Here is a 13,267-nt window from a genome sequence, read left to right as displayed (position 1 = left end):
AACATAAAATCTTTGATGAAAAAGGGCAAGTTAAAAACAATCACATATGCTATTAAGCATACATACTGCAGCTGTAACAATATGGAACTCTACACAGCAAGAATAAAATGATTTCTTCTGTAGAGTATGCACAAACCTTAGACAATATGATCCTTATACTATACTATTTCAAGTTAATTTTAAAAATAGAAAGTGCTTTTAAAATATATATTTACAGCTTAAAAACAACTTCCAGCCATCATTACCAATAACTTCATTTCGTACATAATGACAAATCTAGAGAAGAAAATTCATTGGTTTTCTAAAAGATTTATCTGTAATTTGGACTATATAGCAATGGTTGGAAGTTGTTAAAGCAATGGCACCATGAAGTAATAATTCAGCTTATTTATTTTTAACTGTTTGATGTGGTTAAGCACCAAGAGCTGTGTAGAGCTATTACTGTATAACTTGATTTAACACCATAAAATGTGAACCTGTTAAAATCCCTATAAATGATTTTTGTAGTAAACAGACTTGATTTAAAGCACCAAAATATAAATTCCTAAAGGTAATAAACTGAATGATTCAATCAAGGTTAATAACCTAAACAAAATCTTTTTTAGAATGTATTAAAACTATACAACTTTTTTTTTTTTTGCTTAAAATGTGCTTGAGCACCACCAAATGTTAAAGTCACAGTTTAAGAAGAAATCCCCCCCCCTTTTTTTTTTTTACCTCAGCCTTAAAATGGTTGAGATGAGCAAAGAGTAAACGACACGAGACTTGTTCTTTAACAGCACCTTAAAGAAACACTGTGTAACACTGCACCAAGAGGAGGCATCCGATACTAAAACCTATGCCCAATGGTTGTAAGGCCCTGCCACTCGCGTAAGGGCATAAGAAGATACTGTTATTACGTTATCCTTAGTTACTGTTAATGCTCTGCGCGATGGAATTTGGTTGAACTCATTGTCTTCATAAAAAAGATCTCTGTTTTCACTTGTTTGCTTCGCTTTCCTGCCGCTGGAGTTTAGTTGCGTATTCTCCGTTCCTAATCTCTCCGCTTCTTTTTCTTTCTCTTTCGCCCTCTCGGCCATCTTTGCTTCCCACATGGCTAAACCATGTTTTGGCTCATTTAAATTTTTGTGTTGGTAGAAAACTAAAGAAATTCTTGTGGGATGATTGCGGTTGGGTTTTTTAATAGGTGTGGTAGCATGGAGTTCACGTCTTGCACATTCAATTAAGATAGAACCATGAGAAGGTGCCACAGCAACCCCGCCAATGTCATCATCCAAAAAATTGTGCTCGCTGTCTGACCACATTTCCTCAGCTTTTTCTTCACAATCAGTCGGCTGTCCCAGTGCACTGTTTTGCTTTTCGTCAACACAGTCAAAATCACACATCTGTTCTCGATGGGAGCTGCCCTTTTCCACGGGGCATCCGTGGGAACAGTCAGCTTCGTTTCCGACTGCGTCCTTTGCCGGAGAGCTCAGCGGTACTGACAAATCACAGGAGCTGATCATCTGTGAAGAGGGAGAACTGTCTAACTGAAGCTGACAATTCTGTTTGTCTGGCTGATGTTCAAGTATAGTGGGCAGGGGGTCTTTATGGGCTGGGGGGCCTGGAGCAGTGACCTCTGGAAGAATCGGTGGCACGCCATTCATCTTCTCATTCAGCAAAATTCCAGTATAATCCTTGACCGACATATCAAAGTTCTTACAATTAACATAAGGTGTCACGTGAGGTTGCTTACTACTGCATTCAAAATACCCGTAGGGAACTGAAAAATCTTGTTGAATATTAGTCACTGCTGTTATGCCAGGCTTATGTGCTAAAGATGAATAAGGATGTAAACTATCCACCTTAAAAGGGGAGGAAGCCGTATACTGTTTCAATAAAGAACAATTTTTAGTAGTGTTTGAAGTATGTTTCATGGCATAGAGGTGATCGGAAGTCTCCGTTTTTATTCCAGGTTTTAAAGCATCTGGTTTGTTCCCTAAAAAAAATGCACACCAAAGTGTAAGTACTTTTCCTCACGTAGTTAACGAAACATACCTTTTATAATATTTTCGTATTTGCTTTCTAATACGGAAGATATACATGATGACTACAGACTTTTCAGAATGGTTATTTTTAGCTCTTTAGGAATACCTCTATGACCGCAAGTACATACCTAATAACCTTGCTGCATTAACGCCTTAACCTTTTCCAGCCAGACTGTTGGTATATAAAATAGAAAGGTATTTCACAGAGGGATGAATAACATAAACAGATAAAACGAAATAACCGCTCGGCCCCGATTCACACAGCCCAGCTCTACACAAGTGCTTCCCCGCAGCCGACCGACGGCCTTCAGCACTGCCCAGGCTAGCAGGAAGCACTATGTAAAAGTTTTCACATCATCGATGACATTTAGTCTGTCCGAAATGAAGCCTGTGAAACAATCAAAATTCTCGGCTGCCTTAACCCCGTATTATGATCGAAGGAAAAAGCGCGTTGATAGATCTCGTTACTGAATTATGACGATTCATGCATTAGCAAGTTAACTACTCAGAAATTTTCTTTAAAATAAAAAGAAGTATCTGGCAACGCGCTCCAGGTGAATCCATCCTTACAAAGCCGCATCACGTGATTTGGCTCTCTTCCATCTAACTGCCACACATGAATTATTGCAGATCTTTGTAGAGACCTACTTATTCGTGTCAGCTCCCTAATCGATTTCTAGCCACGGCACCCGGCAGCTGTGCGTGTTTGTGGAACCGTCTCCTCAAGCGACTCATTCTCCCGCTGGAGAAGTTCAATCCAGAGTCCACTGGAGTAATGGGAAAGAATCCCATCAACTTCCATGGGCTTTGCATCATGCCCTGAAATTGCTTTACATGTGTTTTGCTGGCAAACTGGCCCCCCACAGAGAGCTCACATATTCTCGTCAAAGACCGTCTCTGTCAGTGTCTCGTCTTTGTTCCGTAAACACACAGAACACTTAATTGCTTTACTGAGTATAGAAGAACTATTCTTTCTTCTAGTAATTTAGAAATAGTGATGGATTAAGAAACATTATTTCAATAGGAATTACAAAAAAGGCAAAGTGGGATAAATTACAGACACAATAGTTAGTATGCAAATACTGAAGTCATGGAAGGACATAAGGAAACTGCATCAACTCCTTAAAAACCTTTTCTATGAAATCAAACTCAAAGCATTTAATTCAGTTAAGAACACCCCCCCCAGACCAAGGCCTTCCTCCAACAGATGTGAAACACAACATTTGAGAATCGCGCTTCCCACCATCTCTGAAGAGAGCCCTACATTCTCTGGAAATAAGTTTTAAGAACCCACAGCACGCTCGAAACGGCCGTGGCTGCAGCAGGTTGCCCCATCTCTTGCCAGAAGCAACTTGCTCTGCGGGGCGAAGCAGCAGAGATTACGAGAAGTTAATTCAAACCCACGGGCAGAGGGCAATCGGCAACGGCTCAGAGAAGGCGGCACCGCTCCCCAGGAACACCTCCTGTTCAAGCAGAGCCTGCCTCCCCGGGAACCCCTGGCTGAAGCGCCGCTCTGCTGCGGCCAGCTGAGAAACGGCCTCGACGCTGGTGGCTCATCTCCTCTTCCATCCAACACGGGCCAAGAAGAATTGCTGCTATTTATGGAGACAAAAATAATCTTTCCAGCCGTAAAGTTTATTTGTGCAGAATAACGTGCTTAAATGACAGGACTATATAAGGAAGGATGCAAGGCCTCTATCTTTAATACGAATTCCGTAACAATTTTGGGATTCAAAGGCGCTCAGCATTAGCACAAATGTAAGAATTTACCAGCTGTGCTGCTTGCTGTTGGCAAAGGTGCAGGACAGGTGCACCCTACTTAACGTGCAGAGCTCCTACAAAGGACTTGGCACAGCCGAGATTCAAACCAAGCCTTCACATATGCACGTTCTACCAAGCCGACTTAGTCTGTCGTCGGCACTCAGGTGATCCTCCTCGCCACCATCTTTGCTGCCAGGTAAAGGCAGTAAAGAGGACAAGAGAGTCCTCTCTTACGCCTTTTGAATTTCCAGTTCTCCACGTGGTGAAGACATGCGGGTTAGAGGAGTCTCTCAAGCTTTCCGGCCGGGGGATACTGCAGCGGCTCCGCAATGTCGCTCAGGGCTCTTTCAAGAGAGCGTACCGCACCTATGGAACGGGCCGTACGGCAGAGCCGCCCCTGTGACTGCCCCGTGATCCTCCCAGCCTGCTCCAAAGAGCGACAGCCCCACGTGGCCGAAAACGTGACTGACGGTATATACCACGGTCATCTCATCTAATTGCACGTTCTCCATACTGTTTTTCATATTTAAAAAGCCAAACCAAGATTCTAAACTCTTGTCCTCATTAGTAAATCGAGTACTATACATTACATACACTATTTATCAATACCTTTTCCTTTACAGTTGAAGGGTAGTTAAGTACTCGTTTGCTCTTATATTAGGAGGAAATTTAATAAGTAATATCTGACTTGCTTAACGGACCTTTAGCAGTACTTTATTCACTGCTTACCTAAAACTACAATCAGTATTTTTTTTTTCTTCCCCTAGTAAGTTTTTCTATCTTCTTTTACTATTTTTCAATCCTTTGTCTTTTATGTTTAAGCGGCGTGACCAGAATTGAATGCTACTATTAATATGAAGGGATCCTGATTTAAAGAATCAATTGTTTCCTCTAGTTTACCATCAGGAGCAACTACTGGATAGTCTAGTTACAACTCCCCTGTGTCACAGGCCCTTTGATTTTGTTTTCACATTAAGCCTAACAATCTCAGCTAGACTAAAATTTTCCGTTCCTCAGGACTGATATGATACCTGCCGCTGGCAAAATGGAAAAAACCAATCAATGACTGATCCCCTACAACCGCCAAAAAACGGGGTGTACAAGTACAATACTGCAGTATTCTAAGTCCCTAATGCACAGACCTTTGCATTTCACTGTGGGTTAGGGGCAGGGCAGCAGCGGTGTGCCGAGGTCTTCACCCAGCCATCGTCCTGTACGACTAAACACATCAACGGTGCGCACAAACGCTTCCCCTTAGCTACCGCACGCAGAGCGCACCCCCTGCCCTTTGCAAACCTGAGCTTCCTCTGCCACTGCTGCCCACGCAGCGAAGCCGCGTTGAAACTGTTCACGTGGCCAGCCGCAGCAAGACGTGCCATCGGCAGGTCTGGGGACTAGTGCTGACATCTATTTTGAAGGATTCCACTAGCAAAACTTCCATGACAAAAACTGCACTTCTACAACAGAAATGAAGTAGTTCTAGTCACATTTTTATTTCTCCATCTCTGAACAACTTTCACACTCAAAAAAATATTTCTTTCTCACTCTGTGACTTATTTTTATCAGCAGCCCTTTTAAATTACTTTACCAAAATACTTCAAGCCCAAGTGAATTATGTAAGTTGGCTTGCTTACACAGTTATTTTATTATTTTTGCACATTCAAGGAATAAAGTTCTGTGTTCCCAAAGAGTATGGCGGAACCCTGGATATCGCAGCATTTGTTAAAGGCACGCTTTTCAGATACCGAACCTATGCCTGTTTGTAACTACAATGTCAGGTACAGGTAGGCGGTTCCTAACTCTATTCCAGAGTTTCCAAACAACGTTCCAGTGAGATCAGACAATTTCAGAACTCCTTCCCAAACCAGAGCCCTCTAATGCTTCCAGGACTTCCAGTCCACCCCGAGCACAATGGAAGTTATTAATCATTGCTTCGGAGTGACTGTTGGACGTCGTCCTTGGCCCGAGGGAGTCCTTTTATACTTGTTTATAAGCCTGGACTGTGTCTCCCAAACTTGCACGTAGATTAACTGAACGTCTGTCTAATTTCCTAGGGGCGTCAATAATCCTGCTCTTGTTCTTATTCCATCTTGCTATATGCAAAGGTTATGGGTTGCCCCGACTCCTCTACTGAGACAAAGCAGGGTGCTCAGTCCAAGTTATGAAAATGTGTCAAACGTGTCAGATAAAAGGCATACAGGCTATGCTTTAGTTCCTTTTATTTATTTCATAGAATCATGGAATGCTTTGGGTTGGAAGGGACCTTTAGAGCCCACCCAGCCCAACCCCCCTGCGGTGAGCAGGGACAGCTTTAACCAGCCCAGGGTGCTCAGAGCCCCGTCCAACCTGGCCTGGGATGGTTCCAGGGATGTGGCCTCCACCGCCTCTCTGGGCAACCCCTTCCAGTGCTTCACCACCCTCAGTGTAAGAAATTTCTTTCTTATGTCTAGTCTAAATCTATTCTTCTTTAGTCTAAATCCATTATTCCTTGTTTTCCCCCTCTAATCACAGAATCTAAGTCCATGGCTTCCTCCACCTCCTCCTCCTTTTCTACTTCTCCTTACTGCAAAGTCCCACAGAACAGTTCCATCCTCTGACGTACCGGTCCAAAATCTGACCCCAGGTAGAGCAGAGATCGAAAGCGCCTCCGCGCAGCCCAGCCAAGCCACGATTCCACGCTGCGCAAACAGGTGCTGCAGCAGCAGGCTCTGGCCGCAGCTGCCCTGCAGCAGAACGAAGGTGGCACACCTCTCACCTGGCCGCTGGCGGGTTCCACCTCTCCGGCCCTTGCTACTAGTATTTCAAGGAACAATTTGAGCAGCGGTGTCTTATTTGAGAAAGCCTGGGGTGGTTCTGCAAACCTCTCGCTCTGCAGCGGCACCCACGCCATTGGTAGGAAACCATCATGAACTCAGATTCTGAGAAAGTCATTGTCTTTCATAGGAAGCGGGTACCACAGTCCTTGTACTTTCAAATGACAGAAATTCATGTCTGTTGTTTAAAGATTCCTACAACTATTTCAAAGTGATCCTACTGCCATTATTTATTAGAATAAGGGAACTTGGAAATACTTCACTGGTGCTAACACACCACCACAAACTTATTTTTGGGCGATTGCCTGCTTTTTTTTCTGTGCCGAGAGAGAATGTTGACTACAATAACTTGCTCGTGAACCCCTACAATGCAGAATATACAAGTATTTTAAAAAACTGAGTATTAAGGAGCTTTTCCTTCCCCTCCCAGGAGTAAGAGGCAACAGTTTCAGAAGAGACTGGCAGAATTTAATAAGCACCACTCACCTAAACAATGCAAAGAGTTGCCAAGATTTTCTGGGGCTTCGGTTTTCAGCTTTACTGGTGTTGAATATTTTTTATCTATTAATGGCTGCTTTTCAGTCGGGGTCCTCCTTGTGTCTGGTTTCTTTTTCTTTGTAGCTCTGAGAGGCTCCGCTAACATTCGTACTTCTCTGGGGAAAGCTGTGAGCACCTGTATGGCTCCGGCTTTTATCTTCGCTTCCAGTCCCTCTTCGGTGCCGAATTCATCTGTTTGTGAAATTTTGTAAAGAGGTAACACGTGGAGCTGTTCATCACTTGGAATCACCCCCACTCTCCGGTTATCTTCCTTCGTTAATGTACAGACCTGGCAAGAACAGAAACATTTACAACTACAACCATGTACATAAACCACAAAAGTTATTTAAATATTTAAGCAGTCATCCTAGACGTCATTGTTTTCTCACATTTGACGGCCTCAATGCTATGGGCCTGTCAAATGGAAACATCTGACAAATCTTTTGTTTGATTTATGATAATGCAGAAAAATTACTGGTACGTGAAGAATAAGACCAAGGCACATGTCCTGGACAGGAAAAATGAAACTTTGGCTCAACTCTCACTATCCACAAATATATGCCAACCTTGGTAAATAATCTGAGCTGTAAGTATACGGTAAATTCCTAAGCATTCCCATTTTTTTTTGGTTTTATACATATTGGATGTTCAGATTCATTTTTAAGGACTAAAAAATATGAAAAAAATATTTTTGGACTGAACAAGAAGTTTTTATGATGCAGAACCGGTTTGTTTTTTTTTTTTTTTTTGTTTTGGCTGGCAAATTAAAAAAACCAAACGGTCACTCATACTGCTCTGTATTTTTAGCAAATCTCAGCTCTAACTCCCTCCCTCTTTTTACTCAGTGTCTTAAATTAAGACCCTTCCCCAACTCTGTCTGCCTGCTGTAACGAAGCCACGAGACCCAGCAAATGTTTGGTTTCTCTTAGGCCACTCACCTACTTTCTCTTATTAAATTACGTCTTACAAGCTACTGGAGCCGGGGGCAGAACGCTGGTTAGATGCGCTTTGATAAGGGCACATCAGAAACGTGGACAAATATTCAAACTTATCGCAACCATTTTCTTAGTAGAATTTTTCCGAATCACTGCTGAACCTTTGCAGTACTTAGAATTTTCAGCACTTCTGGAGTTCCAGCCATTATTAATGTTAACCCTCCACCGTAAAAGCAGCGCTAAAACCAGCGGTATGCTTGCTGCTTTCATTCTGTGCTTTCCAAGGGATGGCGACAGTTTTACACGTATGAGCAACGTGTACGAACAGTCACGCCATTTACAGTTTTATTGATTACGTTCGTGAGAGACTACCGTTTTTCACAACAACACAGCCCATTGCTAGGCAGCCACGCATTAATACCATGGCTCAGTTAAGCTGCCGTTTCACAGGGAGTTACTAACTACACACATAGAGGAATCTGAGCGCCATCCACGGATGAGATGATATTCCCTAAGTGGAAACGTTATCATTCCATCCCTGTGTAGGCTGAATGCGATGCCTATCATAAACAGTTAATCCAATTTCCCAGAATCTTGTCACCATGCCTAACACTCCAGGGGAGAAGAATAATATTATTATTTTGGAGGGGGGAAAAACCAAACATTTTTTTATTTTATAGCACAGCTTTCACATAAAGGCATCACACAATTATTTCCAGAATAATAAAATTACGGAATCACAAACTAAAAATCCTAAATCAATAAGGTGGCGGTTAGGGCTTTATAAATAGCTATATGCAAAGCTTGACAGTTGCAGAGCAGCAAAAGGAGAAAATCTGAGGGGCACAGACACAGGAGAAGAGCTTTCGGGGGGCGTTTTGAAAGGATCGAGAGAAGGGCTCTGAAGAAGGCAAAGTGAAGGGGCAACCAGAAGCTGATGAGTAGCGTTTACTGATGGGTTTGCTCCATGCGTACTTACCTCTACCGGGCAGCCTTTGGACTACGAGGAAGATTTAGAAAAAACAACAAGTTGTTCCATGAGCAGCGAATGACGCCTGGTTCCCTACGGACTTCTCCGTCCCCGCGCTCCCCCACGCCCAGCCCCAGCGCCGTTCCCCCTGCGCCCTTCGGTGCCCCGCCACCACCTCCGCTGGGCACCGGCCAGCGGAAGCAGGGCCCGGCTGAAGCTCGGTGCCTCCCGGCACGCGGATTAACCTGGGGCCGCGGCTGGGAGGAGCCTGCCGCCTCCCCAACGGAGGAGCCAACCTGGATCTGGCTCCCCGACTCGGCAGTGAAATTTCACAACTTGGAACAAAAGGTTAAAAATCTCCAAAGACAAGTTAAGTTTCCGCAAAGCGCAGTGCAATCTGGTTGAAATTGGCCAGCAGATTCCAAGTTACTCAGGAAGGGCGAAAGAGGGTAGGACATAGAGAGAGGACAATCACGTATGACTCATGTTCTCAGAAAGCCCAGCACGTCCTCCCCTCCTAAATTAGAAACAAAAGCAGTCATAAAATAAGCATGGAGGGGCCTACCTCCCACTTGTTCTCATCAGAAACTGCGCGATTCTCACTTGCCTTTAAAACAGTCTATCCAACCTGTGCCTGGACCCATGCACTAGTCTGAAAGATGTCCAAATCTTGACGGTTCAACCCACAATCTTGCTTGTTTTGAAAACCTCAATCCAATTTGTAGTTCTGAATTTTCAGGCTTTTCACCAGAAGCTTTCATGGGAAACTGACCTTGTGAATTTGTTAGATTTATTCTTTCCCATAAAAAGATTTACTCTTAAAAAATGTATTCACCATCTTTCATCTGACTTGCAATTAGGCAAAGGTAGATTAGCTCTACATTTTCACAATGCTTGGCCCAGTCAAGAGCACACAAGCAGAGACAAAAAATAAAATCAAAGCTCGTACTGGTTGAAGGAAAACCTATTTTAAATAAAAACGAGTATGTGTCGCTATCACAAAGCCAACGGCCTCTTCAGAACAAGAAAGCTAAAGAACTGTTTTGAGGAGCTAAGGAAGATGAGGGCTGCAGTACATTGGCAGAACTATGTTGAAAATATAGTCAACTCCAACACACGCAATATATTGCGAATACATAAAAGGAAGGACACAGTGGCAAGCAGATAACTGCAAAGTTGATGTTATGGGGGAACCAGCTATAGGTGAAGGCCCTAGAGATCAGCTAGCAATTTACAGCTGGAGTAATCCACCAAATGAGAAGCGTCCCTTTCAAAAGCCAGTCCCGTATTCAAATCTGTGCAAAATATTCCATTAAGAAACTCGAGAAGCCATCGCTGAGGAGTTAAAAGCAACATTTTCCACGTGTACCGATACTGTGCTGCAAGCTGACCAAAATTAAACCTGAATGTAAGAAAAGTCATGGGCTCTGTCAAAGCCCGTTTCCACAGTGAAGCTGCATATCCTGCTACTCTCCTTTTTCCAGAACACGCAGCTAAATCATCCAGGATGCTCAAAAGCCAAAGAAAATGTTGGCCGAGTGGTTTGTTTAGGTTTCCAGTGTGCCTGGTGATCAAAGCCATTACCTATTCTGGGTTTAGTGATGTCATGGTAAATCTTGCATATTTGTAAAACTTTTTTTTTTTTTTTAAACTTGAAATGCACCCATGAACTCAATGTAATTCCCTCCGCAGATCTCCAAAGAAACATCTGTAGCCACACAGCTCCCAATGCATTATTCGGGGACTCTTTGATCTGCCTCTGTCCTCTTGAACTTCACATGTAGCAATGATGTAGCCTTTTCCACTACGCTGTAAGAACAGATGTTTTAAATTCAAGTTTCAGCAAAGCACTCGAGCGGCCCTTCTGAACTTGAAAGATGGAGTCGTGTTTCCTGCACTCATCTTCCCTCTGCAGACGGAAAGCAGCGGGTGCCACTTGGGACTCCAAGGTGCTGCTGCATCATCACTGCTCACCCTTACAAACACGAGCGACGTTGTTTTTCCTTTACAGCCGAGACAAACTGCACCGCTCGATTGGCCTGTTACACCCTCAGTAAGCGTGCGTAAGTCAGAGTCGGAGAAGGGAACCCCACGCGTGCTTTCCTTCGGAGCACCGTACGCACGCATGGAAGGGTCACCAGGCAGCATTCCTGTACCGGACGCTGTAACGCGGGTACGGCGCGCAAACCAAACCACCGGCCGGGAGCTCGCAGGTTAGCACGGGGAACTTCAGACGTTTCTCCATTTTCACTGTATAAAGAACAGTAACAAAAATCCTTCCTTTACAGCCCTGCGGGGTTTATCTTTTCTGTTTGTTATTATCTGAACCACCGATTTAAGCATCTAGTACTTCTGTAGCTCACAAAGCAAGCTGTGGACGTGGTCCAGAGCGTAGTCTAACCGTTCCCGGAGACATTCTGTCACTTACTGCAAAGGTCTGGACCTAAATGCAGTGACTTGATGAACTGTACCTACAGAAATACAGTAAGTTATCAGAAGAGCAGGTGATTTTTTTTTTTTTTTAAAAAATAAATCAGGAATGGCTTGTTGATGGGTTGCTGATTGACACTGCCGAGTTCTGCTGCCAATAATAAATTTTACATTGTAGCTGCCCTTGGAGCACGGATTTATCTTCCTCCCCTTCTTCCACAGTGCCTGCTACAGACTGCGTGGCACCAACAGTTATACGTAACTGCAGCTGGTCTCTCTCCTTCCTCAGCCCCAGCAAAAAGGGCAACGTGCCCCGTAGGATCAGAAACGCCCATGTATGTGCTACAGCGTTAGCAAAGTCTTCATTAAACCATTTCGTTCTAGTCACTGTAAAACCCCGTACGTCAGCGATTTAAATGGCTTCACACAGGTATGAAGAATGTGATCCTTTGCAGCTAATCCAATAAAGAACGAAAAATACTTACATTTCACAGACTCCATCAATAACTATAAAGCTTTTATTTGCGTGTCGCTCATTTACAGCCTAGCTTCGTATACACAAGGAACACTGCACCCTAGCACTGCAGCTGTAACGTACACCAGCGGCCCTTAGGAGAACGTTAAAAGATGACAAAAGAGTCTGAGTGAAAACGGATGGTATATTTATTGACTTAAAGGTTCTTAAAAAACTCGATTCATTGGCAGAAATTACTTTTGCTTCTTTCAGATAAACACGTTAGTTTACACCTCTGTAGAACTGCCAAGTGTTTTCATTCCACTACAGAGCAAACAGGGAATATTCATTTTTATTTTTAGCTTTTCTACCAAAAAGCAGCTCAGATAAATGCAGGGCGTGATATTTGCTAGCCAGGAAAGACGTTCAGCAAATCAAATCTCCCATGGTAATCCTCAGTTGCTGTAAGTTAAGACATACTACGCTACCTTGTATCTACAGAAGACATTTCCAACACCGTTTTCCCCCACTGCTAACAAAAATGACAGCCTCGTTTATTTTCAGAGTCACATACAAAGAACGCAGCCGATCATCAAAACACATATACCCAGAAAAATACAAGAATGCTTTTCGGAAATTCTGGCAGAGACAGAGCGAGGAAATTGTTGGCAGCTCATTAGAGACTCTTTTAAGTATACAGTAAACACCACGCTTGTCATTAAACTCATTTAAGTGCTTTGCTGAACTCTTGTCTGTGTCTGGTTTAAATAATTTAAATAGATTCTGTTTTTCCTTTACTTTCAGTGCACTGTGCGGCATTCCTCTCGTATTTGTGGTAAAAGTGATTCACCAACAACTGAAGGGAGAAAATGAGAAGGTGTCACTTATGCCATAAATAGCGGTGACAGAGCTGGCAGCAGTCGCAAATACTGTCCTATAAGGTATTTATTTTAACCTCTTAAGTCTAGAGGAATTTCAGGTTTTAGAAACAAAGATTTTGTGTCAGAATAAGAAGGGAGGGAAGAAATCTTACCAGCACTAATGAGGTTCAAGATGACAAGTACACTTTGTACAGACTTTAAGCTGTAAGGTGTGACTACCATTTAAAAAAATATCAAATAAACAAAATACAAGAGAAAAAGAGTAAATAAAGTTATGGATGTTTGAGGTTTGTAAGGCTGTGCAAATCATTCTGTTTATTACCACATTATCAGAAAACAATTATCTGTATGAAAGCTGTCACCTCAGTTAGATGCATTACTTGCACATAGTACATTTGAGAGACAAAATGTGTCATAGTTAAGATGCAAATGACTCCTCCGTCATTATTACCAGTGACC

The 13,267-nt window shown here is 43.1% G+C and overlaps 1 protein-coding gene across 4 annotated transcripts in view; it reads right to left on the bottom strand.

Moving 5' to 3' along the window:
- Positions 1-604: 604 nt before the first annotated feature.
- TET1 (tet methylcytosine dioxygenase 1) overlaps positions 605-13,267 on the bottom strand; it is a 64,982-nt gene continuing 52,319 nt past the window's right edge. For 3 of the 4 annotated variants that reach the window (XM_075717724.1, XM_075717726.1, XM_075717725.1), the window contains 2 exons: positions 7,088-7,427; positions 605-1,978 (listed from right to left, as the gene is read on the bottom strand). In XM_075717724.1, the coding sequence (XP_075573839.1) occupies positions 837-1,978; positions 7,088-7,427 (1,482 nt within the window). In that variant the 3' untranslated portion in view covers positions 605-836. Of the gene's footprint in view, positions 1,979-7,087; positions 7,428-12,106; position 13,267 lie in introns of those variants that run through there. The other variant, XM_075717727.1, reaches the window with a different exon arrangement.

This window comes from Pelecanus crispus, chromosome 10 (assembly GCF_030463565.1).
Source record: "Pelecanus crispus isolate bPelCri1 chromosome 10, bPelCri1.pri, whole genome shotgun sequence".
NCBI lineage: Eukaryota > Metazoa > Chordata > Aves > Pelecaniformes > Pelecanidae > Pelecanus > Pelecanus crispus.
This window is presented reverse-complemented; position numbering and strand designations above follow the sequence as displayed.